Source organism: Bos indicus, chromosome 17, assembly GCF_029378745.1.
Source record: "Bos indicus isolate NIAB-ARS_2022 breed Sahiwal x Tharparkar chromosome 17, NIAB-ARS_B.indTharparkar_mat_pri_1.0, whole genome shotgun sequence".
NCBI lineage: Eukaryota > Metazoa > Chordata > Mammalia > Artiodactyla > Bovidae > Bos > Bos indicus.
In genome coordinates this window covers 2,535,982-2,563,093 of record NC_091776.1, presented here as the reverse complement: position 1 = coordinate 2,563,093, position 27,112 = coordinate 2,535,982, and the positions used below count along the sequence as shown (strand labels likewise).

At 37.0% G+C, this 27,112-nt stretch overlaps 1 protein-coding gene across 4 annotated transcripts in view; it reads left to right on the top strand.

Annotated features, from left to right (window-relative positions):
* Positions 1 to 24,879, top strand: part of RBM46 (RNA binding motif protein 46) — a 59,482-nt gene extending 34,603 nt beyond the window's left edge. For 2 of the 4 annotated variants that reach the window (XM_070768953.1, XM_070768955.1), the window contains exon 5: positions 23,082 to 24,879. In XM_070768953.1, coding sequence (XP_070625054.1) covers positions 23,082 to 23,281 — 200 coding nt within the window. In that variant the 3' untranslated portion in view covers positions 23,282 to 24,879. Of the gene's footprint in view, positions 1 to 10,409; positions 10,470 to 22,038 lie in introns of all 4 variants that reach the window. The other 2 variants (XM_070768957.1, XM_070768956.1) reach the window with 2 other exon arrangements.
* The last annotated feature ends 2,233 nt before the right edge of the window (positions 24,880 to 27,112 follow it).

Below are 27,112 nucleotides of genomic sequence, written 5' to 3'. Positions count from 1 at the left end.
GAAGTCCAGAGTCTTAACCATTGAACCACCAGGGGAGCCCCCAACATGTATTCTTAAGTTACTGAAATCTAATACTAATTAGTGCTTTTATTCCATTTCAGACAATGCAAGGGCCTTAATACACTCTAACTTATTAAATGTTCTCTTCCAATTTTTGGTAGTATCTTGATATTTCCGTATGTCTTAAGACTATGTTTTAACCCCCACATACCTAATTATAATAGTTTTTAGTTAACATAGATTTGTACTGTTTATATATCATTTCCTTTGCTCTTTATTTTCTGATATTACCAAGCATTAACTATGATTAATTCTTTATTCTGCTCAAAGAATATTCATTTGTGTTTTCTTTGGTATGAATATGCCAGTGACAGGTTACCTCAGTTTGTTTGCCTGACTATGTCTTTAATTCATCTGCCATTTGAAAGGGTATTTTTACTATACCAACTGTTACTTTCCATTAATTCCTTGAGGTTATTAATGCCATTCAGTCTTCAGGCTTCTGTTGTTTCTGTTGAGAGGTCAGCTGAAATTTGCTTTTACTCCTTTATTTATTTTAATTGGAGGCTGATTACTTTACAATATTGTGGTGGTTTTTGCCATACATTGACATGAATCAGACGGCTATACATGTGTCCCCCATCCCGAACCCCTCCTCCCACCTCCCTCCCCATCTCATCCCATCCTTCTGGGTCATCCCAGTACACCGGCTTTGAGTGCCCTGTTTCATGCATTGAACCTGGACTGGCGATGTATTTCACATATGGTAATATACATGTTTCAGTGCTATTCTCTCAAATCATCCCACCCTTGCCTTCTCCCACAGAGTCCAGAAGTCTGTTCTTTATATGTGTGTCTCTTTTGTTGTCTCTCATATAGTGTCATCGTTACCATGCATTAGTATACTGTATTGGTGTTTTTCTTTCTGACTTACTTCACTCTGTATAATAGGCTCCAGTTTCATCCACCACATTAAAACTGATTCAAATGCATTCTTTTTAATAGCTGAGTAATGTTCCATTGTGTATATGTCCCACAGCTTTCTTATCCATTCGTCTGCTGATGGACATCTAGGTTGCTTCCATGTCCTGGCTATTATAAACAGTGCTGCAATGAACACTGGGGTACACGTGTCTCTTTCAATTCTGGTTTCCTCAATGTGTATGCCCAGCAGTGGAATTTCTGGGTCATATGGCAGGTCTATTTCCGGTTTTTTAAGGAATCTCCATACTATTCTCCATAGTGGCTGTACTAGTTTGCATTCCCACCAACAGTGTAAGAGGATTCCCTTTTCTCACACCCTCTCCAGCATTTATTGTGTGTAGACTTTTTGATAGCAGCCATTCTGACTGTTGTGGGCTAGTCCCTCATTGTGGTTTTGATTTGCATTTCTCTGATAATGAGTGATGTTGATCATCTTTTCATGTGTTAGCCAGCCATCTGTATGTCTTCTTTGGAGAAATGTCTATTTAGTTCTTTGGCCCATTTTTTGATTAGGTCCTTTATTTTTCTGGCATTGAGCTGCAGGAGTTGCTTGTATATTTTTGAGATTAATTCTTTGTCGGTTGCTTCATTTGTTATTATTTTCTCCCACTCTGAAGGCTGTCTTTTCACCTTGCTTATAGTTTCCTTCTTTGTGCAAAAGCTTTTAAGTTCACTTAGGTCCCATTTGTTTATTTTTGCTTTTATTTCCATTACTCTAGGAGGTGGGTCATAGAGGATCTTGCTGTGATTTATGTTACAGAGTGTTATGCCTATGTTTTCCACTAAGAGTTTTATAATTTCTGGTCTTACATTTAGGTCTTTAATCCATTTTGAGTTTGTTTTTGTGTATGGTGTTAGAAAGTGTTCCAGTTTCATTCTTTTACATGTAGTTGACAAATTTTCCCAGCACCACTTGTTAAAGAGATTGTCTTTTCTCCATTGTATATTTTCTCCTCCTTTGTCAAAGATAAGGTGTCCATAGGTGCGTGGATTTATCTCTGGGCTTTCTATTTTGTTCCAGTGATCTATATATCTGTCTTTGGGCCAGTTTCACACTGTCTTGATGACTGTAGCTTTGTAGTATAGTCTGAAGTCAGGAAGGTTGATTCCTCCAGTTCCATTCCTCTCTCTCAAGATTGCTTTGGTTATTCAAGGTTTTCTCTATTCCCATACAAATTGTGAAGTTATTTGTTCTAATTCTGTGAAAACTGCCATTGTAGCTTCATAGAGATTGGAGTGAATCTATAGATTGCTTTGGGTAGTATACTCATTTTCACTATATTGATTCTTCTGATCCATGAGCATGGTATATTTCTCCATCTATTAGTGTCCTCTTTGATTTCTTTCATCAGTGTTTTATAGTTTTCTATATATACATTTTTCTTTGTTTGATTCTTTAGGTAAATGTATTCTTAAGTATTTTCTTCTTTTTGTCACAATGGTGAATGGGATTGTTTCCTTAATTTCTCTTTATCTGTTTTCTCATTGTTAATGTATAGGAATGCAAGGGATTTCTGTGTATTAATTTTATATCCTGCAACTTTACCATATTCACTGATTAGCTCTAGTAATTTTTCGGTGGTGTCTCTAGGGTTGTCTATGTAGAGGATCATGTCATCTGCAAACAGTGAGGGTTTTACTTCTTCTTTTGCAATATGGATTCCTTTTATTTCTTTTTCTTCTCTGCTTGCTGTGGCTAAAACTTCCAAAACTATGTTGAATAGTAGTGGTGACTACTTGTCTTGTTCCTAACTTGAGGGGAAATGCTTTCAATTTTTCACCATTGAGGATAATGTTTGCTGTGTGGTAAACATACATGGCTTTTGTTATGTTGAGGTTATGTTCTTTCTATGCCTGCTTTCTGAAGAGTTTTTTTTTTTTTGATCATAAATGGATGTTGAATTTTGTCAAAGACTTTCTCTGAATCTATTGAAATGAGCATATGGTTTTTAACCTTCAGTTTGCTAATGTGTATCACATTGAGTGACTTGTGAATATTGAAGAATCCTTGCATCCCTGGGATAAAGCCCACTTGGTCATGATGTGAGATGTTTTTAATATGTTGTTGGACTATGTTTGCTAGCATTTTGGTGAGGATTTTTGCATCTGTGTTGATCAGTGATATTGGCCGGTAGTTTTCTTTTTTTGTGGTGTCTTTGTCTGGTTTTGGCATTAGTGTGATGGTGGCCTTATAGAATGAATTTGGGAGTTTACCTTCCTCTGCAATTTTCTGGAAGAGTTTGAGTACGATAGGTGTTAGCTCTTCTCTAAATTTTTGGTAGAATTCACCAGTGAAGCGATCTGGTCCTGGGCTTTTGTTTGTTGGAAGATTTTTGATTACAGTTTCTATTTCCATGCTTGTGATGGGTCTGTTGAGATTTTTAGCTTCTTCCTAGTTCAGTTTTTGGCTTATACTTTTCTAAGAATTTGTCCATTTCTTACAAGTTGTCTATTTTATTGGCATATAGTTACTGATAGTAATCTCTTATGATCTTTTGTATGTCTTTGTTGTCTGTTGTGATTTCTCCATTTTCATTTGTAATTTGGTTGATATGAGTCTTCCTTTTTTTCTTGATAAGTCTGGCTAATGGTTTGTCAATTTTATTTATCTTCTCAAAGAACCAGCTTTTAGTTTTGTTGATTTTTGCTATAGCCTCCTTTGTTTCTTTTTCATTTATTTCTGCCCTAATTTTTGTGATTTCTTTCCTTCTACTAACCCTAAGTTTCTTCATTTCGTTTTTTGCTAGGTGCTTTAGTGTAGAGTTAGGTTATTTATTTGACTTTTCTCTTGTTTTTTGAGGTAAGCCTGTATTGCTGTGAACCTTCCCCTTAGCACTGCTTTTATTGAGTTCCATAGGTTTTGGGTTATTGTGTTTTCTTTTTCATTTGTTTCTATGCATATTTTCATTTTCTTTTTGATTTCTTCTGTGATTTGTTGGTTATTCAGAAGCGTGTTAGAGAATGCAGTGGCAACCCACTCCAGTACTCTCACCTGGAAAATCCCATGGACGGAGCAGCCTGGTAGACTGCAGTCCATGGGGTCGCTAAGTCAGACATGACTGAGCAACTTCACTTTCACTTTTCCTTTCATGCATTGGAGAAGGAAATGGCAACCCATTCCAGTGTTCTTGCCTGGAGAATCCTGGGGATGGGGAAGCCTGGTGGGCTGCCGTCTCTGGGGTCGCACAGAGTCAGACATGACTGAAGCAACTTAGCAGCAGCAGAAGCATGTTATTTAGCCTCTATATGTTTGTGTTTTCAATAGTTTTTTTCCCTGTAATTGACATCTAATCTTAGATGCTTGAAATGTTTTCAGTGTTTTCGAATTTACTAAGGCTAGATTTATGGCCCAGGATGTGCCCTAAACCTCACCCTAGGGATCCTAGAGAATGTTCTGTGTGTACTTGAGGAAAAGGTGAAATTCATTGTTTTAGGGTGAAATGTCCAGTAGATATCAATTAGGTCTGACTGGTCCATTGTATCATCTAAAGTTTGTGTTTGCTTGCTAATTTTCTGTTTGGTTGATCTATCCATAGGTATGAGTGGGGTATTGAAGTCTCCCACTGTTACTGTGTTACTGTTAATTTTCCCATTCATACTTGTTAGCATTTGCCTTATGTATTGAGGTGCTCCTATGTTGGGTGCATATATATTTTTAATTGTTATATTATCTTCTTGGATTGATCCTTTGATCATTAGGTAGTATCCTTCTGTCTTTTTTCATGGCCTTTATTTAAAAATCTGTTTTATCTGATATGAGTATTGCTACTCCTGCTTTCCCCTTGGTTTGAGGTGGGTCTCTTGGAGATAGCATATATGGGGGTTTGTTTCTGTATCCATTCAGCCAGTCTTTGTCTTTGGTTGAGGCATTCAATCCATTTACATTTAAGGTAATTACTGACAAGTATGATTCCATTGCCATTTACTTTGTTGCTTTGGGTTTGAGTTTATATACCTTTTCTGTGTTTCCTGTCTAGAGACAATCCTTTAGCATTTGTTGAAGAGCTGGTTTGGTGGTGCTGAATTCTCTCAGCTTTTGCTTGTCTGTAAAGCTTTTGATTTCTCCTTCATATTTGAGTGAGATCCTTGCTGGGTACAGTAATCTGGGTTGTAGGTTTTTCTGTTTCATCACTTTAAGTATGCCCTGCCATTCCCTCCTGGCCTGAAGAGTTTCTATTGAAAGATCAGCTGTTATCCTTATGGGAATCCCCTTGTGTGTTATTTGTTGTTTTTCCCTTGCTGCTTTTAATATTTGTTCTTTGTGTTTGATCTTTGTTAGTTTGATTAATATGTGTTTTGGGGTGTTTTGCCTTGGGTTTATCCTATTTGGGACTCTCTGGGTTTCTTGGATTTGGGTGGCTATTTCCTTCCCCATTTTAGGGAAGTTTTCAACTATTATCTCCTCAAGTATGTTCTCATGCCCTTTGTTTTTGTCTTCTTCTTCTGGGACTCCTACGATTCAAATGTTGAGGGGTTTAACATTGTCTCAGAGGTCTCTGAGATTGTCCTCATTGCTTTTAATTCTTTTTTCTTTTTTCCTTTCTACTTCATTTATTTCCACCATTCTATCTTCCACCTCACTTATCCTATCTTCTGCCTCAGTTATTCTACTGTTGGTTTCCTCCAGAGTGCTTTTGATCTCAGTTATTGCATTATTGACGGACTCTTCTTTATTTCTTCTAGGTGCTTGTTAAACATTTCTTTTGTCTTCTCAAGCTTTGTCTCTAATCTATTTATCTGTAACTTCATTTTGTTTTCAAGATTTTGGATCTTTACTATCATTCTGAATTCTTTTTCAGTTAGACTCCCTATTTCCTCTTTTGTTTGGTTTGGTGGGCATTTATCATGTTCTTTTACCTGCTGAGTATTTCTCTGCCTTTTCATCTTGTTTAGATTGCTGTGTTTGGGTGGCCTTTCTGTATTCTGGCAGTTTGTGGTTCCTTTTTATTGTGGTGGTTGCTCACTATGGGTGGGGTTGAACTAGGTGCTTGTCAAGGTTTCCTGGTTAGGGGAGCTTGCGTCTGTGTTCTGGTGGGTAGAGCTGGATCACTTCTCTCTGGAGTGCAGTGAAGTGTCCAGTAGTGAGTTTTGGGGTGTCAGTGGGTTTGGTATGGCTTTGGGTAGCCTGTCTTTTAATGTTCATGGCTGTATTCCTGCTTTGCTGGAGAATTAGCTTGATATGTCTTGCTGTGGAACTTGTTGGCTCTTAGATGGAGTTTGGTTTCAGTAAGTATGGAGGCTTTTGGATGTGCTGTCTATTAGTGTCCCCTGGAATCAGGAGTTCTCTGATGTTCTCAAGGTTTGGAGTTAAGCCTCCTGCCTTTGGCTTTCAGTCTTATTCTTACAGTAGCCTCAAGACGTCTCCATCCATACAGCACTGATGATAAAACCTCTAGGTTAATGGTGAAAAGATTCTCCACAGTGAGGGAAACCCAGAGAGGTTCACAGAGTTACATGGAGAAGAGAAGAGGGAGGCGGGAGATAGAGGTGACCAGGAGGAGAAGAGGGGGAATCAAAAGAGGAGAGATCAATCTAGCCAGTAATCAATTCCCTATGTAGTCTCCACAGTCTGGATCCCTCAGAGATGTTCACAGAGTTACACAGAGAAGAGAAGAGGGAGGAAGGAGACAGAGGTGGCCAGGAGTGGAAGAGGGTGAATCAAAAGGGGAGAGAGCAACCTAGCCAGAAATCAGTTCCCTAAGTGTTCTCCACAGCCCAGAACAGCCAGAGAGATTCACAGAGTTAAGTAGAGAAGAGAAGGGGGAGGGAGGAGATAGAGGTGACCTACGGGAGAAAAGGGAAAGTCAAAAGGGGAGAGTGCAGTCAAGCCAGTAATAACACCCCTGAGTGGAAATGGATACTGAAGATTAGATTCTTAAAGGTACAAAATTGGTAACAAATAACCCAAAAGCAAAGATTAAAAATCTAGAGGTTAGACTCTCAAAACTACAATATTAAAAATACAAAACAAAATCAATCACAAAATTATAAATATATATATATGTGAAATTTGCTTTAAAAAATGGTCTTTTGCAAGGTAATAGTAGGTTATAAAAATGAAAATTAAAGGAGTAATAAAGAACTAAAATTTTTTTAAATTAAAAAGTGATAATAGTAAAAACAGGAATTTCTCTGAAGCTGTTGTGGGCAGTGTGGGGTCAGTTCAGTTTTAGATAGTTCCTTGTTCTTGTACTTGTTCTCAAGATCTGTAGGCCCCCTCCAATGCTTAGTCAATGTTAACTACAGGATTTTAATATGATGGACCTGTCATTTCCAGAGCGGTTCTCTCTTATTTGTTTATTTTGGCTTCCTCTGTTTGCAAGTCTCTTCTAATTTCTGCCCTGACACAAGGGGTCGAACACCGTCATTTACCTAGGCTGACTTGCTCAGTTCTGTTGTGGGGAGGGAGAAACACTGCAAACAAGTACCACTGGCATGTGCAGGGAGTGCTTGCAGGGTATGGACCACACTGGGTTTGCCCCCGCTCACAGAGGCATGTGCTTTCCAGGTCTACACTGCTTAGGCTCCAGGGTGCTCTGCAGGGCACTGTCCAAAGCAGGCCCTGCTTTCTGTGCACTTCCCAGGTCTAAGCTGCTCAGGTTCTCGGGAACTCCACAAGGGCACAGACTCGGTTGGGCATCCATTCTATGCCCTTTTGAGGTCCAAGCAGCTCAGGAAACCAGGTGCTTGGTGAGGGCACTGTCCCAGGTGGGCTGTGCGTCTTACCACCTCCCCTGTCCCAGCCACTCAGTTTCCCCGGTATGCCATGGGAGTGCCGTCTCAGCTGTGTATCTCCTGTGGGGAGCTTACCTCAGGCTGCAACCTCCTGGCAGGAGTCAACCATCCAGGATCCCAGGTAGACGTGGTTAGCAGCTGGGGCCCTGCTCACAGTCTGGTGGAGGATGCAGTCTCTGGGGCTGAGACTGGAGCAGCACCCCTCCCCCCACCCCCCGCCTTCCGGCTCTGACTCTCGCATGCCTGCCTCTGCCCTGGCAGGGGGTAGGGGGTGGGCTGTATGCAGCCGGATCGCTCTCCTTTGATATTCTCTTAGTCCTTTGTTCTGTGAGCGGGCCAGGCTACGTGAAAGAGCCTTCCTTGGGAAAGTTCTCTCTCTCTTTATTTTTCCTCTCTAGCGATTCCCCAGTTTGGGTTGCTGTCTCACATTAGCTTCCTCAGATTGTCCTCAGGGCATTCAGGCCTGGTCCTTACCCCAAGGACTGATGATGCCACCCAGGCCTCCCTGTCCAGCCTCCACTCACTAGTGGTGGATGCGAGCATCTGGGCTGCTTCTCCGTTGGCAGTTGCGGTTAGGCACCTATTCTGTGCGTTTCCCCCCGCCCCCGCTCTGGGTTATGTTGCCCTCTGAGATTGCAAAAATCCCCACAGACCTGCCTGTGAGAGGGTTTCCTACTGTTTGGAAACTTCTTCTCCTTCACAACTCCCTCTCCAGATTGGGTCTCCATCTCTAACTCTTTTGTCTCTCTTTTTATCTTTAATATCTTGTCCCACCTCCTTTCGAAGAGAATGGGCTGCCTTTCTGGGTGCCTGGTGTCCTCTGCCAGTATTGAGAAGTTGTTTTGTGGAATTTGCTCAGCGTTCAAATGATCTTTTGATGAATTTGTGGGAAAGAAAGTGGTCTCCCCGTCCTATTCCTTGGCCATCTTGGGACCATTACTCCTTTATTATAAACTCCTCTGGCTACTTTCAATATTTTCTGTTTCTTCTGTGATTTTCAGAAGTATTACTATGGTAGACTTAGGTATAATTTTCTTACTTTTTGTCTTAATTGAAACTTTAACCCCTTCTAATCTGGATCAGTGTTTTTCACTTGTTTTAGAAAGTTCTAAGTTATTCTGTTTTCTTATTGCTTTTGTCCCATTTTCTCTGTTTTTCTCTATGGTACTCCAGTTATGAACTGTTGGACCATTTTACTATATCCCATTTATCTACTGTGTTCTTTCTATAGTTTTCCATTCTTTTGTATAATTAGTCTACATATTTTTTCAGGCTTGTCTTTCTGCTTATGAATTCCTTTTTTATCTGTGTCTAACATGATAAAGTAATTATTTGAATTTCTCAGCTCTGAAATTTCATTTGATTTTTTTGTTGTGATTTATATTTTTCTTCCAAAATTTTCAGTCTTGTTTTTTATTTCCTTGAGGATGGCAGTCATAATTATTTTGATGTCTAGTTCTGAAAAGTTTGTCTACATTTCCTATAGCTCTGTTACTGTTGACTTCTGTTTCTTGTGACTTTATTTTATCTTTTTATATGATTGGTTCTTTTTAATTGAATGCCAGGTATCATATATGACAAACATGATGATCTGAAAGTTAATATGCTTGCTTTAAAATGGTGACCAAAGGACTGGCAACCTCAGATTGTCTTAATCTTGGCAGATATTGAGATTTGAATTTAGTCATCTAAACTAAATTAAAATTGGTCTACTTCTAGTTCAGTTTTATTGAGGGTTCTAGACATGCTCCTCAACTCCAGTTTTTGTTCTCTTATCCTCAGAAATTTGTCTGTATGTTGCCATCTTCCTTTGTCTCTCAGATCCCTCTTCAGAACTTGCCAGTCTTTGTAGGCAAAACATACCTCCAGAAGATGTGCTTACCTTTTTGAGTTTCTTCTTGTCTAAGATCACAGTCCCACAGTTCTTCAATCTTGACCATTCTCGGTGCTTTTAGATAGTTAGCTTTTCTTTTAATAAATGTCTGGGTATTTAGTTCTCACTGGGAAGAGTTGACTAAATACCTAATTTATTACATAAAAACCAGAAAATATGGTGACTTTTTCTGCTGAGTTATCTGTAAGATCAGTATTTAAAAGTCTATAGTTTTATGTGGATCAAACATTTTTTACTTGTTTATACTTGAATACAGAGATCCACCAAAATGGATGGACATTCAAAGTTATACTGTATATAGCTAAGTTAGGCTTCAAGTAGATCAAGTTTAGCTGTTAATAAGTCAGATATTTTTTAAGGTTAGTATTATTTTGGCTATTTATTTCTTTTTAACACAGAGGGAAATGATACTGATTTTTTCAAATTCACTTAGGTTCTTTGGCTATCCACTTATAAAAAATCGGGCAATCTCATTTGTTTTTTAAATATTTTTCTTATTTTATTGGTAGAGTAGTCCTTCTTGGAAAAACCAATAAGGTCTTAATTTGTATAGAAAGATATGTTAATTCTGTTAATGTATTAAATCGTAATTTTCATTCGGAAAGCAAAATACTGCTCTTTGTTCATCTTTGCAGAACTTCAGAAATAACTATCACTTGTTTCTTTTCCTCTAAATTTATTTTCATATTTACTGATCAGATAATTTTAACTGAAGTTATCAAGGATTCCATCACTTCCAAGATAGGGATAACATCAGTCTAAAGACTCAATTCTTTTCTGTCTTCACTGCTTACAGACAGGGAACACAGTCTCTTCAGCCTGGACCTATGTAGAAGAATTTGGAGAAAATAAGCAGGTAAGAAAAAGCTTCTTAGGAATATTAAGTGATATGTTTTGTTTTCAGAAAGCTAGTTATAAATTATTCTTCTTACAGTTTTAAGAAGAAATATTTAAAATTGGCCAATGAAACCTTGTGATAACTTTTGATGATTATAGCTTTGATTATTATAGACACATTACACAAAGTTTTAAAAAGTTAACCTGGTTTCCATATTTTAGGACTTCTCAAAACTTTAAACAGGCTAGTGTATATGTTGTAAAGCACCCAAATGACAAACAGTATTTTAAAGTAGATGTAGTTGAAATAAACATATCATAAGTAGATTACCCCAGATTTCTCAAACTAACTTGACAAGGGAAGGCTGATTTTTTCAGATTTATTAAACCAAATTATTATTGATACAGTTTAGAATAAAAACTAAATTTATTAGGATTCACTTAGTTTTTTCAATATGGTACTTAGGAGGATAAATTTTAGTAGGAAATTAAAGGTAGTTTAGAGTTTGAGTAAAGATTATTAGTATCTAAATTCATTTTTACATATAGAGACCAAAAAAAAAAAAAAGTTGTAGTTCACTGGGAAGTAACCCGTATGTTCTTGAGTAAGTTTTTTATCTTTCTGTACCTCAGTTTCCTCCATGTTAAAGAGAAAATTAGTAGTACTTACCTTGTAAGGCTATTGTAAGGATTAAATACTGCTAATCTTGAGTAGTTATTTTTTTGTACTTAGTAAGTGCTCAATAAATATTAACTATAACTCATACTTCAGATACTGATCATGGGGTTCTTGCGGCAAGAATACTAGAGTGGTTTGCCATCTGTTCCCCCACTAGACCTCATTTTGCAGAACTCTTCACTATGACCCAGTCATCTTGGGTGACCCTACATGGCATGGCTCATAGCTTCATTAAGTTATACAAGCTCCTTTGCCATGACAAGGCGTGATCCATGAAAGACTCACACTTTTGCATTGGAATGCAAAAGTAGGAAGTGAAGCAATACCTGGAATAGTAAGGCAAATTTAGCCTTGGAGTACAAAATGAAGCAGGACAAAGGCTAACAGTTTTGACCAGATGGTTAATCAGTTCAGTTCAGTTCAGTTCAGTCACTCAGTCGTGTCCGACTCTTTGCGACCCTATGAATCACAGCACGCCAGGCCTCCCTGTCCATCACCAACTCCCGGAGTTCACCCAGACTCACGTCCATCAAGTCAGTGATGCCATCCAGCCATCTCATCCTCTGTCGTCCCCTTCTCCTCCTGCCCCCAATCCCTCCCAGCATCAGAGTCTTCCAGTGAGTCAACTCTTCGCGTGAGGTGGCCAAAGTACTGGAATTTCAGCTTTAGCATCATTCCTTCCAAAGAAATCCCAGGGCTGATCTCCTTCAGAATGGACTGGTTGGATCTCCTTGCAGTCCAAGGGACTCTCAAGAGTCTTCTCCACACCACAGTTCAAAGGCATCAATTCTTCGGCGCTCAGCCTTCTTCACAGTCCAACTCTCACCTCCATACATGACCACAGGAAAAACCATAGCCTTGACTAGACGAACCTTTGTTGGCAGAGTAATGTCTCTGCTTTTGAATATGCTATCTAGGTTGGTCATAACTTTCCTTCCAAGGAGTAAGCGTCTTTTAATTTCATGGCTGCTGTCACCATCTGCAGTGATTTTGGAGCCCCAAAAAATGAGTCTGACACTGTTTCCACTGTTTCCCCATCTATTTGCCATGAAGTGATGAGACCAGATGCCATGATCTTCGTTTTCTGGATGTTGAGCTTTAAGCCAACTTTTTCACTCTCCACTTTCACTTTCATCAAGAGGCTTTTTAGTTCCTCTTCACTTTCTGCCATAAGAGTGGTGTCATCTGCATATCTGAGGTTATTGATGTTTCTCCTGGCAATCTTGATTCCAGCTTGTGTTTCTTCCAGTCCAGCATTTCTCATGATGTACTCTGCATGTAAGTTAAAGATGGTCAATACCAAAGTCAAATTGATTATACTCTTTGCAGCTGAAAATGGAGATGCACTATACAGTCAGCAAAAACAAGACCTGGAGCTGACTGTGGCTCAGATTATGAGTTCCTTACTGCAAAATACAGACTTAAATTGAAGAAAGTAGGGAAAACCACTAAACCATTCATTATGACCTAAATCATATCTATTATGGTATGACCTAAATCATATCTATTATGATTAGTACAGTGGAAGTGACAAAAAGAGTCAAGGGATTAGATCTGGAAACAGAGTGCCTGAAGAACTATGGATGGAAGTTTAAAACATTGTACAGGAGGCGGTGACCAAAGTCATCTCAAAAAAAAAAAAAAAAAGAAATGCAAGAAGGCAAAGTGATTGTCTGAAGAGGCTTTACAAATAGCTGAAGAAAGAAGAGAAGCAAAAGGCAAGAGAGAAAGGGAAAGATATACCCAACTTTAATATAGAGTTTCAGAAAATGGGAAGGATAGATAAAAAGGCCTACTTAAATGAGCAATGCAAAGAGATAGAGGAAAACAGTAGAAAAATCTCTTTAAGAAAATTGGAGGTATTAAGGGAGCATTTTATGCAAGGATGGTCACGATAAAGGAAAGAAAAAGTAAGGACCTAACAGAAGCGGAAGAGATTCAGAATAGGTATCAAGAATATAGAGATAAACTATACAAGAAAGGTCTTAATGACCCAGATAATCATAATGCCATAGTCACCCACCCAGAGTCAGACATCCTGGAGTATGAATTCAAGTGGGCTTTATGAAGCATTACTATGAACAAAGCTAGTGGAGATGATGGAATTCCGATGAGCTATTTCAAATCCTAAAAGATGATGTTGTTAAAGTACTGCGCTGAATATGCCAGCAAATTTGGATAACTTAGCAGTGGCCATACAACTGGAAAAGGTCAGTTTTCATTTCAATCCCAAAGAAGGGTAATGCCAGAGAATGTTCAAACTACCATACGATTGTGCTCATTTCACATACTAGCAAGATAATGCTCAAAATTCTTCAGGCTAGACTTCAGTAGTATGTGAATTGAGAACTTCCAGATGTACAAGTCAGATGTACAACTTCCAGATGCCTTTTAGAAAAGGCAGAGGAACCAGAGATTTAATTGCCAGCATTCATTGTATTGTAGAAAAAGCAAAGGAATTCCAGAAAAGCATCTGCTTCTGCTTCATTGACTATGTCTAAAGCTTTTCACTGTATGAATCACAACAAACTAGAAAGTTCTTCAGGAAATGGGACTATCAGACCACCTTACCTGTCTCCTGATAAACAAGAAACCTGTATGCAGGTCATGAAATAGCAGACCCAAACATGGTACAACTGACTGGTTCAAAATTGGAAAAGGAGTATGGGAGTGCTGTATATTGTCACCTTGCTTATTTAACTTATATGCAGAGTACACCATGTGAAATTCCTCCACCCTGAAATCAAGACTGCCAGGAGAAATATCAAGAACCTCAGATATTCGAATGATACCACTCTCATGACAGAAAGGGAAGAGAATCTAAAGAGCCTCTTGATAAGTGTGAAAGAGAGTGAAAAAGCTGGCTTCACTTATTCAAAAAACTAAGGTCACAACATCTGATCCCATCACTTCATGGGAAATGGTGAAAAAGTGGAAGCAGTTACAGATTTTCTTTTCTTGGGCTCCAAAATTATCTGTGGACAGTGACTGCAGCCTTGAAGTTAAAAGATGTTTGCTCCTTGGGAGGAAAGCTATGAGAAACCTAAGTGAAAGTGAAAGCTGCTCAGTCATGTCCAACTCCTTGTGACCCCATGGACTGTGCATGTCCATGGCATTCTCTAGTCCAGAGTACTGGAGTCAGTAGTCTTTCCCTTATCCAGAGGATCTTCCAGACCCGGGGATCGAACCCAGGTCTCCCTCAAGCAAGTGAATTCTTTACCAGCTGAACCACAAGGGATGCCCAAGAATACTGGGTTGGGTAGCCTATTCCTTCTCTAGCAGATCTTCCCAACCAAGGAATCTCTTGCATTGCAGACAGATTCTTTACCAACTGAGCTAACAGGGAAGCCCCTAGACGGTGTATTAAAAAGAAGACATCACTTTGCCAACAAGGTCTGTATGGTCAGAGCTATGGTTTTTTCATATAGTCACCTACGGATATGAGAGTTGGACTATAAAGAAGTTTGAATGCTAAGAATTGATGCTTTTGAATTATGATGTGGGAGAAGACTCTTGAGAGAGTCCCTTGGACACCCAGGAAGAAATCAACCTCGATCATTCATCGGAAGGACTGATGATGGTGCTAAAGCTCTAATTCTTTGGCCCCCTGATGTAAACATCTAACTCACTGGAAAAGACCTTGATTCTGGGAAAGATAGAAGGCAGAAGGAGAAAGGGGAAAAAGAAGGGTGCAGCAGAAGATGAGATATTTAGATAGGCTCACCAACTTAATGGACATGAATTTGAGCAAACTCTGGGAGACAGTGAAGGGCAGAGGAACCCAGTGTGCTACAGTCCATGGGGTAGGACATGATTTAGCAACTGAACAGAGAGCACCATACTTCAGATACAAGCAATATGTTTAAATTTGAAACTTCAAACTTTATTTGTATAGATCTTACTCTTAGTTAAAATTTTTAAATATGTGATGCTGTTTCAGAACTGCCTTCCCTACAATTTTTTTTTTGTTCAAATTTTAAAGTATGAAGGCTAAATTTACTGACGGAAATGAAACTTGAAAAGAGTTGCTATCTTTCTTAGAGCTGTGTCTTCACCTTGGCTCAGACAGTTTTTGTAGTGAGCTACAATTTTTAAGCTATACTGAAGCCTAGTTTTGTATGTGTGGTGTCGCTTCGGTCATGTCTGACTCTTTGTGACCTTATGGACTGTAGCCTGCCAGGCTCCTCTGGACCTCGGATTCGGACAGGAATACTGGTGTGTTGCCATGCTGTCCTCCAGGGGGTCTTACTAACCCAGGGATCGAACTCGTGTCTGTCTCCTGCATTGGCAAGTGAGTTCTTTACCACTAGCACCACCTAGGAAGCCTAGTTTGTTATAACTCAAATCATAATTTTCCCTCTCATAGGCTGCTCTTTTATTCTTCTTTTTCCAAATGGTATATAAACTAGCATTAAAAGGAATTTGACACAATTAAATCTCTTAATACAAAGGTAGCATACTGGAAGTTCTAGAAAGAATTTGTTTGGTCTCTTCAATTTTCTGACAGGAAAGCAGCTAGGTTTCACTTCAGTACAAATAGCTGAACACCTATTATTTTACATTTGGTCCTTTTTCAGCTCTTTTGTTACATCTTGGCCTCTGAAGACATTTGAGTTTATAATTGCTGTATTTAACATATTTTAAGAATTTTTCTGATTTCTTTTTAATGTTTTCCCATTATATAGTAGTCTTATTAAAGGTTCTTCCTATACTGATTTGCACAGTTGTTCAGTGAAACAGCTGTTTCTGTGCTCACGTTTGGGAGGAACCATGAACTATATATACTCCCCTTGGAAGTTATAATGCATTGCAGTTAGCGTCCTGAATAACTATAGTACAATTTGTTTAGCTGTTAGATCCATCTTTCCTAAAATTTTCCTAAGATGTTTTTTGGCCCAAGGGATTCTTGTTTCAAGAATTGTGTGGGATGTAGTTTGGGAAACTTAAACTAACCCAGAGAAATGCTTGGGATTTCTTTCTAGCTTTTTTAAGGTATAATTAAAATACAATAAAATGCTCAAATTTAAAGTGTACACTTCTGGTCAATTTTGCTTTATAAATTTGTGAAATCAAGAAAAAGAAGATTTCTGTCACCTTTACTATAATCCACTTATTCTTCTGGGTCCTCTTTCCCAGGCAGGCACTGAAACTGATTGCTTTCACTGTAGTGATATTAGTTTGCATTTTCAAGGATTTCAGATCTTTGTTTTGGGGTTTCAATTATAATCTTTAGATAATTTAGAATGAAACAGCTGCTAATAATAATACAGATAATTGACAAAATGTTTATGATATATGGTATCAAAGTTTTTAGAGTAAGAATTTTAAACCCGTATCTTCAAAATTATATGGGAATTACACTGTAATGCGGAGAAGGCAATGGCAACTCACTCCAGTACTCTTGCCTGGAAAATCCCGTGGGTGGAGGAGCCTGGTAGGCTGCAGTCCATAATTTAATTAATAATTTCCCCTCAAAATTGAATCTGAGAAATAGAATCATCTAGTAAAATCAGAGAACTAATTAACTATAAGCTTATAAGGAAACAGTTATAGACAGTAACTTTCTTACCCAGCTACCTATTACTAAGATTATCATATTCAAACCCTCCTATAAATCATATTAAAACAGAAATAACTGACCTCAGCTACTCTGTGGGCCTACTCTTAAAGAAACACATCGGTCATTGCATGTGTACTCTTTGCCCTTTACTGTCAGTCACCTGATAGGAAAAATTAAGTAGGAAATAAAAATACTTAAAAAAAATTTACTTGAAGTAGGGAAAGTAAATGAGGTAAAAATACCGGTAAATTTGATACTCCTAATGTAGTCCAGTCAAAAATACCACATAAAAATTTAGTTAATGATTTTTAAATATCTCATAGGTTATAGTTGCTTAATAATTACCAATTCTGAAAATGCTTTCCTCTGCTATACAGTTAGCTCTTGGTCTTCTGTACTAGGATAGAAATACAGCATAATGAATGATAAATGTTAATTGTTTTCTAACATACATGATTTTAATGTCTATGTTTGAACCCAGCCTTTTAAAAATACTCTAGATATATATAATACTGTTAGAAAAAACTATTTTAAAGATGAAATTCAGTGGTTCAGTAAAAGAAAGTTATTGAGTTACTATAGTTATGGCTATTAGAATATTAGAAATTGAAATAAAAAATGGTAAAATGAAATTTTTTCAAAATTTTGATAGAGATTTCATAGAAATCTAAAGAAATGCTTAAAATACATGTTAAAGGTGGAAATGTTTTTCACAGGTCAAAACATCGGGTGCTTCACATTGCTGTTGGGAGAGTTAAAATGGTATATAGTTTCTTGGAAAATCATTGGCAATACCTCAGAAAGTTAAACAGAGTTTACCATATGACCCAATAATTCCATTCCTAGTTATTCACTCTAGAGAATTGAAGACATATGTTCACACAAAATTTTGCGCACGTACTCTTTAGCAGTATTGTTCCCAACAACCAAAAGGTGAATGTCCATTGATAAACAAATGGATAAACAATTTGATAAACAAAATGCATTATCTCTATACGATGGCTATAAAAAAGTTCTGATACATACTACATGGATGAACCTTTAAATCATGCTATGTCAGTTAAGAAAGACCACCTTAATTATGTAATTTCATTTATATGAAAAATCTGTAATAGGCAAATCTGTAGAAACAGAAAAGTGAGTGGTTGCTGGGGCTGGAGGAGATGGAATGGGGAGTGACTGCTAATAGGTACATACAGAGTTTCTGTTGAGGGTCTTGAAAATGCTCTGGATAGTGGTGTTTGTTTGCATAACTTTATGCCTGTACTAAAAATCACTGAATCGTACACTTTAAAAAGGTACATCAGAAAGAAGAGGTGGATATCAAGGTAGAATTCACAGAGCTAACAAGGAGAAAGGAAAAAACCAATTACGAGGAATTTACTTTGTAATGGAAAATGAATTCAAAGAGTGTCTGGTTAGAAACTAAAAGAAAAAGATTAATATGAGAGGATGCTTTCTCGGAACTCACTTTCAGGTCTCTATTAAGGCTTTCTCCTTTGTATGAGACAAAAGCAGCTGGCGATTGTGTGATGTTCCATCAGGATGTGTAAGAGAGAAACAGAAAAGCAAGACTCAAACAGAATAAATCAGTATACCTATTTCTTAGTTTCCACTGAGAAACATATTGGTGGCGTTTGTCTCATGCTGGACAGAGAAGGGTCGGAGGCCACAGTGTGTTCACTGCAGAGGTAGGACTGGCAAGCAGGTGGGACATGTTCTGCCAGGCTCTGCACTCCCTCCCTGGCACCACGTGGCACCATGGCTATGACTCACAATCCTGCTCACTCCAGACATAGCTTCAGAGTCTTCTGGAATTAAGGGCCCTCTTAAGGTTAAGCCTATAAATCAAATTTATTCTGTAAAAATGTTTTCATTCAGCATATAAATATGGAATTTTAGAGGATTTGATTAAAATGATATCTCTAATAAAGCATTGTGTTAGAGCAAGTTACTCATAACATTTTTTTGTACAAAGGGGCCTTTTCCTTAAATGAAATGTTGCATAAAAGTTTAGCATTTAAAGCAAGGGAATGCAGAGTTGTGTGTTGAAGTGCAAAATGAGGGTGTGGGTAGGTGCAAGCAGAAGCCGGGTAGCTTAGTGTTAGTCACTCAATCATGTCTGACTCTTTGTGACCCCATGACTGTAGTCCACTAGATTCCTCTGGTCAGTGAAATTCTCCATGCAGGAATACTGGAGTCGGTTGCCATTCCCTATATGAGGGGGTCTTCTCAACCCAGGGATCACACCTGGGTCCTCCCACATTGCGGGCAGATTCTTTACCAACTGAGCCACCTGGGAAGCTTCAGCGCTCTCTTTCTCTCACCCTGCCCACAACACCCTTTTGAAACACTTTCTCTCAACCCAGTGAGAAAATTGTCAGAGTAAAAGAGCTTGATCAGGTGAAAATAGTACTTTCCTAGGAGTTAGAAGGCCTAATTTTTGACTTGTTTTCTCTGTTTAACTGTGTGGAATATGGAAAAGTCACTCAAATCAACCATCTTTTGTTGGTAATATTCTTCAGTGAAAGAGGTGGTTTTAAGTAGAGACTTCTGAGGACTCAAGCTATTTCTATTTAATATTTTGATTTAGAGAATTTAATTAGTAAAAAACTTTATTGATATCAACAGTAAGAAGAAAAAAACCAGTAAGAATGATCAGTAAGTGACCATTTTAGTAAAATGTCTAGTTCAAGCCTTTGGGTTCATTTTTATTGCAAGTCACTGGGGTCAGAACCAAGACCTAACCAGGACCCTCATAAATCATAACAAAGAATCTTTTCAGATGCTACATGCAGTGAAATATGCCTGTAGCCAGCCTTTGCATCTCAGATCTTTGCAACTTGTCTTCTGCAATTTAAACAGCTTGGTTGTGTTCCACCAGTCTCTTGCATGCCACAACAAGTACGAATGTAGCCCCCATTTAGCAGGCTGTGAGGTTTTCTTCAACCCAGATTATCTGGAGACCTCTAAATTTTATGATGAAATTTTGTGAAAGTAAAAATGTTAGTCGTGTGTGACTCTTTGCGACCCTGTGGACTGTAACCCACCAGGGTCCTCTGTCCATGGGGATTCTCCAGGCAAGAAGCCTGGAGTGGGTTGCCATTTTCTTCTCCAGGGGATCCTCCCAACCCAGGGATCAAACCTGGGTCTTCTGCATTGCAGGCAGATTCTTTACTGTCTGAGCCACCAGGGAATCCTTAGACATAAGGGAAATACAAATTAAAACCAAAATGAGATATCATTTCATATCACTGCAATGTGTGTGTACTGCTGTAAATGCACTGTTTAGCAGTATCTGTCTCTACACTATCACCTAGCAATTCTACTCTTAGTTATTTACCCCAAAGAAATGAAAATATGTATTCACTAAATAACTTGTATAAGAATGTATATAACAGCTTAATCATAATAGTCAAAGTTAGAAACAACTCAAATTTTTATCAACAGGTAAATGGATAAAGAAATTGTGGTGTATTCATATAGTGGAATACTACTTACTCAACAATAAGAATGAACAGCCTACTGATATAACATGAATGAATCTAGACATAAAAAGTACCTTAAGAATTCATTTTATATAAAGTCCGAGAACAGGCAAAACTAAACTAATAATGCTAGAAATCAGAAAGTGGTTGCCTCCAATAGAAGGGCTCTGAAATGGATAATGGGATCTTCTAGATTGACGGATATGTTTTATATCTTGCTTTAGGTGTTGTTTACATAGGTTTTTATAGTTAGCAATACTCATTGTAATGAACACATAAGATGTATGCATTTTATTGTATGTAAATTGTGAAAGTGAAAGTCAGTCGTGTCCGACTCTTTGCGACCGCATGGACTATACATTCCATGGAATTCTCCAGGCCAGAATACTGGAGTGGATAGCCTTTCCCTTCTCCAGGGGATCTTCCCAACCCAGGGATCAAACCCAGGTCTCCTGCATTGCAGGTGGATTCTTTACCAGCTGAGCTATTAGAGAAGCCCCATGTAAATTGTACCTCAATTTAAATGTAAAATGTAAATTTTACCTCAATTTAAAAAGTGTTAAGACAGTTAAATAATTATCAGTGTGAAACAAATCCTGAAATTGGCTCTGTATCATTCCCATAAGAAGAAGGGGGGAGGGGAGTCCATATCCCAGTCTGAGGCAGAAGCAGAGGATGAACAAGAACTAAGGATGTTCATTGGGAAGAAAAAGCAGAGGTGGGCAAGTAAATATATGTTAGGAATTTTAATTCATTTGTTAATTTGTTGTTTCATAGAAATCAGTGATGTTTCTGAGTTCTGTTGTCTGTGATACATAAATTATATATTAGAGGAAATACAATTCATCTAGATTTATCTCACAGGTATTATCTCAAGTTTGGTATGTATTATATTTTCTAGACACCCAGATGTTTTTCTGAATATATTTAGAGTTTTCGATTGCAAAAGAATTTTTTTTGAAATGCTTGTAAACATCTGAAGCCTTTTATTTCCCAATCTTCGTAGTATTAGGGAGAATTTTTTTTCTTTATTTATCCTCTATGAATAAAGCCATCAAAGTGTCCTTTTAATTTTATATTTTAGTCTCCTTCAGAATGTGAGACTACAGTGGTCATTAGTGTGTTTTTAAATTGAAGGTTTACAGTAGGGGTATATCAAAAATGCAGTTCTTCAGACCTAATGAGCACTCTGTAAGTAGCCAGTTGTCTGTATCTTCTTTGTGAAATCTTCTGAAAATCTCTCTCTCAGCCACATTCCATGAACAGGCTGCATTAGATCTTGAATGGATATAAACCCAAAGTGAAAGTGATTTTTCTGAAAACTTCATTTCCCCATACACAAGTATAACTATTTAAAGATCTGTTCTTTTAAATCATTTTGTCTGTGATTACACTGTTAAAATTTGAAAGCATGAACTATATGAATAAGGAATTGATTGTGTGATAATCTTTAGAATGAGAGGAGAGAATCAGAACTTTAAAAAAAACAATTATTAGAATTATCAGAAACATTAAGATTTCTGTTTATACTCAATATTGTAATGCTTCAGGCAAAGAGGATCCTTTAAAAGAAGAAAAAAAAATTTCTATAATACCTGGATTTATGTTACTTTATTCTATAATACCTGGATATTAGGAAAGCAAATGGTATCAAATGGATAGTTCCTTATCCAGTTTCAAATATTGAAAATATTTTTAGCTGGATGTCTTGGTATTTGTCTTCTTGTAGCAAACTGCTTTCATTGATCTTATGGTACCATTAAAAGTTTATAAAAATTATTCTAATTAGAGTTTTACAGTGCTAGAAATTAAACTTACATTTAACTGATTTTTATTTTTTCCATTTTTTTTTCTTAACTAGGTTCTTTCTGATGTTTCTTGAGCTTATTCCCCTGCAGTTGATCTCATTCCTGTTGGCCTACTATTAAGTTCCATGACAATACTAAGTTAATGTTCATTTTTAAGCCTCATTTATAGTACCAGGAAAATGTAGAAAAAACTTGACCTGTATATTAGATGACCTAATTTCTTCCATTCCTAGAAGTACCATACCTTTTATAAGTAATCATTTTATAGTCATTTTCACACTCTTTGACTTACTCTACACTAAAGAACATAGTTGAGTTTTTGGAAAGTACAGGATTTAACAGATTTGGTCTTTAATGGTCACACACATCTCTAAACATTATAATTAATGAAGCAGGAAATTGCATCTACATAAGATTAATGTTTATTTTGGAATAGTAATATTTCAAGTACTGGTTTTCAAAAAATAATTTGGATTAATTTTTGGATTTCTCAATATTGTAAGTTGATAATGGTTTCTTGACATTTATTTTATGAAGATTCATTTTACTGTTTTATGGTACTGGTAGGATTCTGATATTAAGTTGGTTTGTCGAGTTGTATAATTGTTTATATTAATATTTAAGTAATGTTAGACAATTTTTGCAATCCAGGGGTAAATGTTTCACCTAACACAATTTTTAAAAAGAAGCAAATAATGAATTCAGTGTTTTATATCTTTTCTTCATGGATGACCTACCCCTTAGTGTCAATATCAGATTTAACAGGAGCTTCATTGTGAATAGAGTAAGAGAAATCAGAGGTTCTCTTTTTTGGTGATCATAAAGACACAAAACAATTGATAGATATCCAAGAATGCATTCTAGTAAGATCTCTGAAGCATTGTGTCAGTGAAAGTTTACATAACTGATGAAACTGTCAGGATTTGCAATGCAGTGAATGCTGAAATAGTCTTTACCAGCAATATAAGATAATCAGGATTTTGAAAGTTTTAGAACATTATGTTAAACTGTGATTATAGTTATAATGCATTGTCCCTTTGAGTTAAATTTGTAACCATAAAGATGTGCAGCATAATTGTTATGTATTTATTTACAGACTACAATTTCCGTCGCAGCTCAATAAATAGTCTTTCCCCTGTTAGTGCTACTCTCTCTTCTGGGACTCCCAGCGTGCTTCCTTATACTTCAAGGCCTTACTCTTATTCAAGCTATTCCTTGTCACCAACGATACCTCTTGCTAATGGCAGCCATGTTGGACAGCGATTATATATCTCCAATCAGGCCTCATTCTTCTGAAGAAAATACTGTAAACAGGAATATGAAGTTTCTTTGTAAAGCATGCACATTAAAATACTGTTTTATTTTAGAATCGGGTCTGTACATTTGGTTTTAAAATGAAAATTATATATTCAACATAGTAAACATCAGCCATAGTAAACATCAAAATAACCTACAATTGTAAAACTTGTAAAAATCCTACAGTTAAAAAGTTACTCAGTGATTTCTCTTGATAAAGGTATAACAAACTACTGTTCGTTTTAAATTTTTGGGATTTCAAATAACTTCTGATTCTTGAGTGGTCAATAGAACCCAGAAGTTTACATTACATTTTTTCATTGTAACTTTACTAAATAGAGTTTCACAAGTATTAAAGCACTAAATTTGATTACCAAGGATCACTTATCTGTATCAGAGATTAGAACAATCATATAACCAGAAGCATCTAACTATTATGTAAAAAGAAATGAAGGGCAAAAAGATTAAGATGCAAATTTTATGCAGTACTAAAGAAAAAGCAGTCTACCATTGTGGTCCTTGAAAATAACTATAAATATTTTAGTTAATAATTATTTGTTGTAAAAATAAATTATAATTTTGCTGTTAATATATTCAAGGTTTTTGTAGTTATACTTCTGTTTTTTTGATATTCGATGTATAGTTGAGTAAGAAGTGTTATGGTTTTTTAATGTTGAAATCATGTGTTGTTTAATTTTTGTACTTGAATTCAAATTCTTTGACATTAAATATACAGTGTTTCTAATATGCGTGTGTCTCACTTGTTTATTAGTATGCGCAAAAAGTTTAGTTCTCACAATTGCCTTGCCCTTCTAAAAACCAGTTTCCCTTACTTGGTTTCCATAGGCTCAGTGTCTTCGTTGGGATCAAAGCAAAGGATAATGCAGGAAGAAAATTAATAGTTTTGTGAAACATACTAACAAAGTCGTTTTTAGGGACCAGTAGAAATATTTTGTTGATTAACCCAGTGATGTTTTCCCCTCTTTCTTATGAATAATTAATGAACTCAGGTCATTTGGGCTGTTTAATAGTTCAGCAGCATACATCTGTGATCAGTTTCTAATGATGGTTTCCAAAATAGACAAAAATCTTTGCACTGGTTAGATACCAGATACTAGCTTTGATAATCATCTCATTGTATGGAATATAGGGTTTTGATAAGTAGAATATTAAATAGCTGCATGTATTTCTTCTGAAATTATTTTAGCAGAAGTTATTGGAGATAGTAAATTAGTCTTGATTGCATCCTCTAAAGAAGGTTCATTCCATTGGACCATACTTAATACTTTCTCTAGGTTGTTGCCTTAGATTTTCAAAATTGAATGAGCATAAACATTATCCTTAACTAGTGTTAATTTCTTTCTGACATCTGATTTTACAGTTTAACTTCTGTGATTCACAGCTTCATATCACTCCTTCAGCAAACATACAGTGAGTATTTTGTCAACTGCTATGGAAATACCCTTGAGATGCAGAGGTGACTCAGGTTCAAACCAGAAGATAAACAGACAAATTAATTCAGTTTTCCATAGAAATGTTTGGAATGGCCCAAATATAATTACAAGTTCCCACAAATATGGCAAAATCAATACAATATTGTAAAGTAAAAAAAAAAAAAAAAATATATATATATATATATTATACAGTTGACCCTTGAACAAAATGTGTGTGTTCACTTATATTTGAGTTTTTTTCAATAAATATATTCTGCTATAGTACATCATTGTGGTTGGTTGAATCTGCCGGTATGGAAGCATGGATACTGGAATGTGGATACTCCTAACCCGCTGTGTTCTTGGAGGATCAACTGTACATCACAGTTCAGAGAGTTTACCAATCAATCACACAGTGCATTTGGAGATCCATAGTTATATGGTGGGAAACATACGAACTTTGGCCTTTGATTACCAGTTCTGCCATAGCTGCCATACCTGTATGGCAGGTATATACAGGCCTCAGGTTTGATTACCGGTTCTGCCACAGCCAAGTAATAACTCTGAGTTTGTACATGATTTTTAATCATTCGAAGCTATAATTTCAAATCTGTATAATCATGGTAACTTTACAATGTTAAAGGTAAAAACACTTCCAAGTAGAAAGCACTCAAGTGGTAGCCTGTATTGTTTAGGTGGAACTATATAATGTATAGTAGTCATTTAATGTACTGGTTTCTCATTCTTTCTGTTCCCTTTAAATAGAAATATATAAATCAGTGCATTCATATCAAGCGCTGTCTCTGTGATGTAATGTTTGAGCTTGTAATGGTTGATGTAATGGTTAATTTTGTTCATACTGCATATGAAATTTCACTTGTGAACATAGCTACTAATTACTTGCTGATTTAATTCTTATAGCACAGGCTCTATAATAAGCTATTAACCACAAGCCATTATTAATTGGTAACTTTCTTAGCTATGTCATGCTGTTCACTCGACAGGGAAACACTTCTAAAGACAGCCGTTGATCAAATTCTTTGTGCAACTTTGTGCAAGGAGCTATGACTGAAATACGAAGTACTAAGTAGCTATGATCCTTGGCTTGTTTAAAAACCATGGTAAGCAGAAAGATCAGAAAAGTTATGCAGAGAGTTTAACCTTACCTCTCTTCTCTGGTTTTCCTTTTACAATATTAGAGTGTGATGTTTTCCCTAACTATGACTCACAATCTAAAGGTCATCATAGAAGAAGGTGAAAGTCCAATTTAAAAAGGAAATCCTGTGTGGCAAGAAAATGCTAAAAGTTATGTCAAAAGAGAAATGATAAAACTTGAAAAATAATTGTGAATTGATTCACAAAGTGCTAATCTCTAATATTTATAAATATCAATGAAAAGAACGTCCACTCAAGAGGAAAATGGGCAAAATGTATGAAGACAGAAGACTTGGCCCTTAAACATATGAAAAAGTGCTTTATCTCATAAAAAAATGCAATCTGAAAAGTTAGATTTACAGGAATTCAAAAGGTTGATAAACCTTTGGAAGCATTGAATAAAATGAGCATTTTCATACATTTCAGGTGAGATTATAAATTAGTGTAATTCATGTAGAGAGCAATTATTCAGCTATCATCCAAAATTACAAATACTTAAATCTTTGATCCGGAAGTCCTACTTCTGGAATATACTTGCACATGTGTGAAATAGTATGTGTAAAACTATTCATTGAAACATTTTGTAACTGTAATACCCATCACTAGTGAAAGTTGCTTAGTCCTGTCTGACTCTTTGCGACACCATGGATTATACAGTCCATGGAATTAGCCTTTCCCTTCTCTACGGGATATTCCCAACCCACGGATTGAACCCAGGTCTCCCACATTGCAGGTGGATCTTTACCAGCTGAGCCACCAGGGAAGCCCAAGAATACTTGAGTGGGTAGCCTATCACTTCTTTAGCAGATCTTCCCGACCCAGGAACCGAACTGGGGTCTCCTGTGCTGCAGGCAGATTCTTTACTGACTGAGTTATCAAGGAAGCCCTCATTAGGGGACTGATTAAATAATACATTTATTGGTGAATAGGAAGAGTTGGACTGTAAAGGGGGCTGAGCACAGAATTGATGCTTTTGAAGTGTGGTGTTGGAGAAGACTTGCAAGTCCCTCGGACTGCAAGGAGATCCAACCAGTCCATCCTAAGGGAAATCAGTCCTGGGTGTTCATTGGAAGGACTGATGTTAAAGCTGAAACTCCAGTATTTTGGCCACCTGATGCGAAGAGCTGACTCATTTTAAGACACTGATGTTGGGAAAGATTGAAGGCAGGAGGAGAAGGGGACGACAGAGGATGAGATGGTGAGATGGCATCACCAACTCAATGGACATGAGTTTGGGTAAACT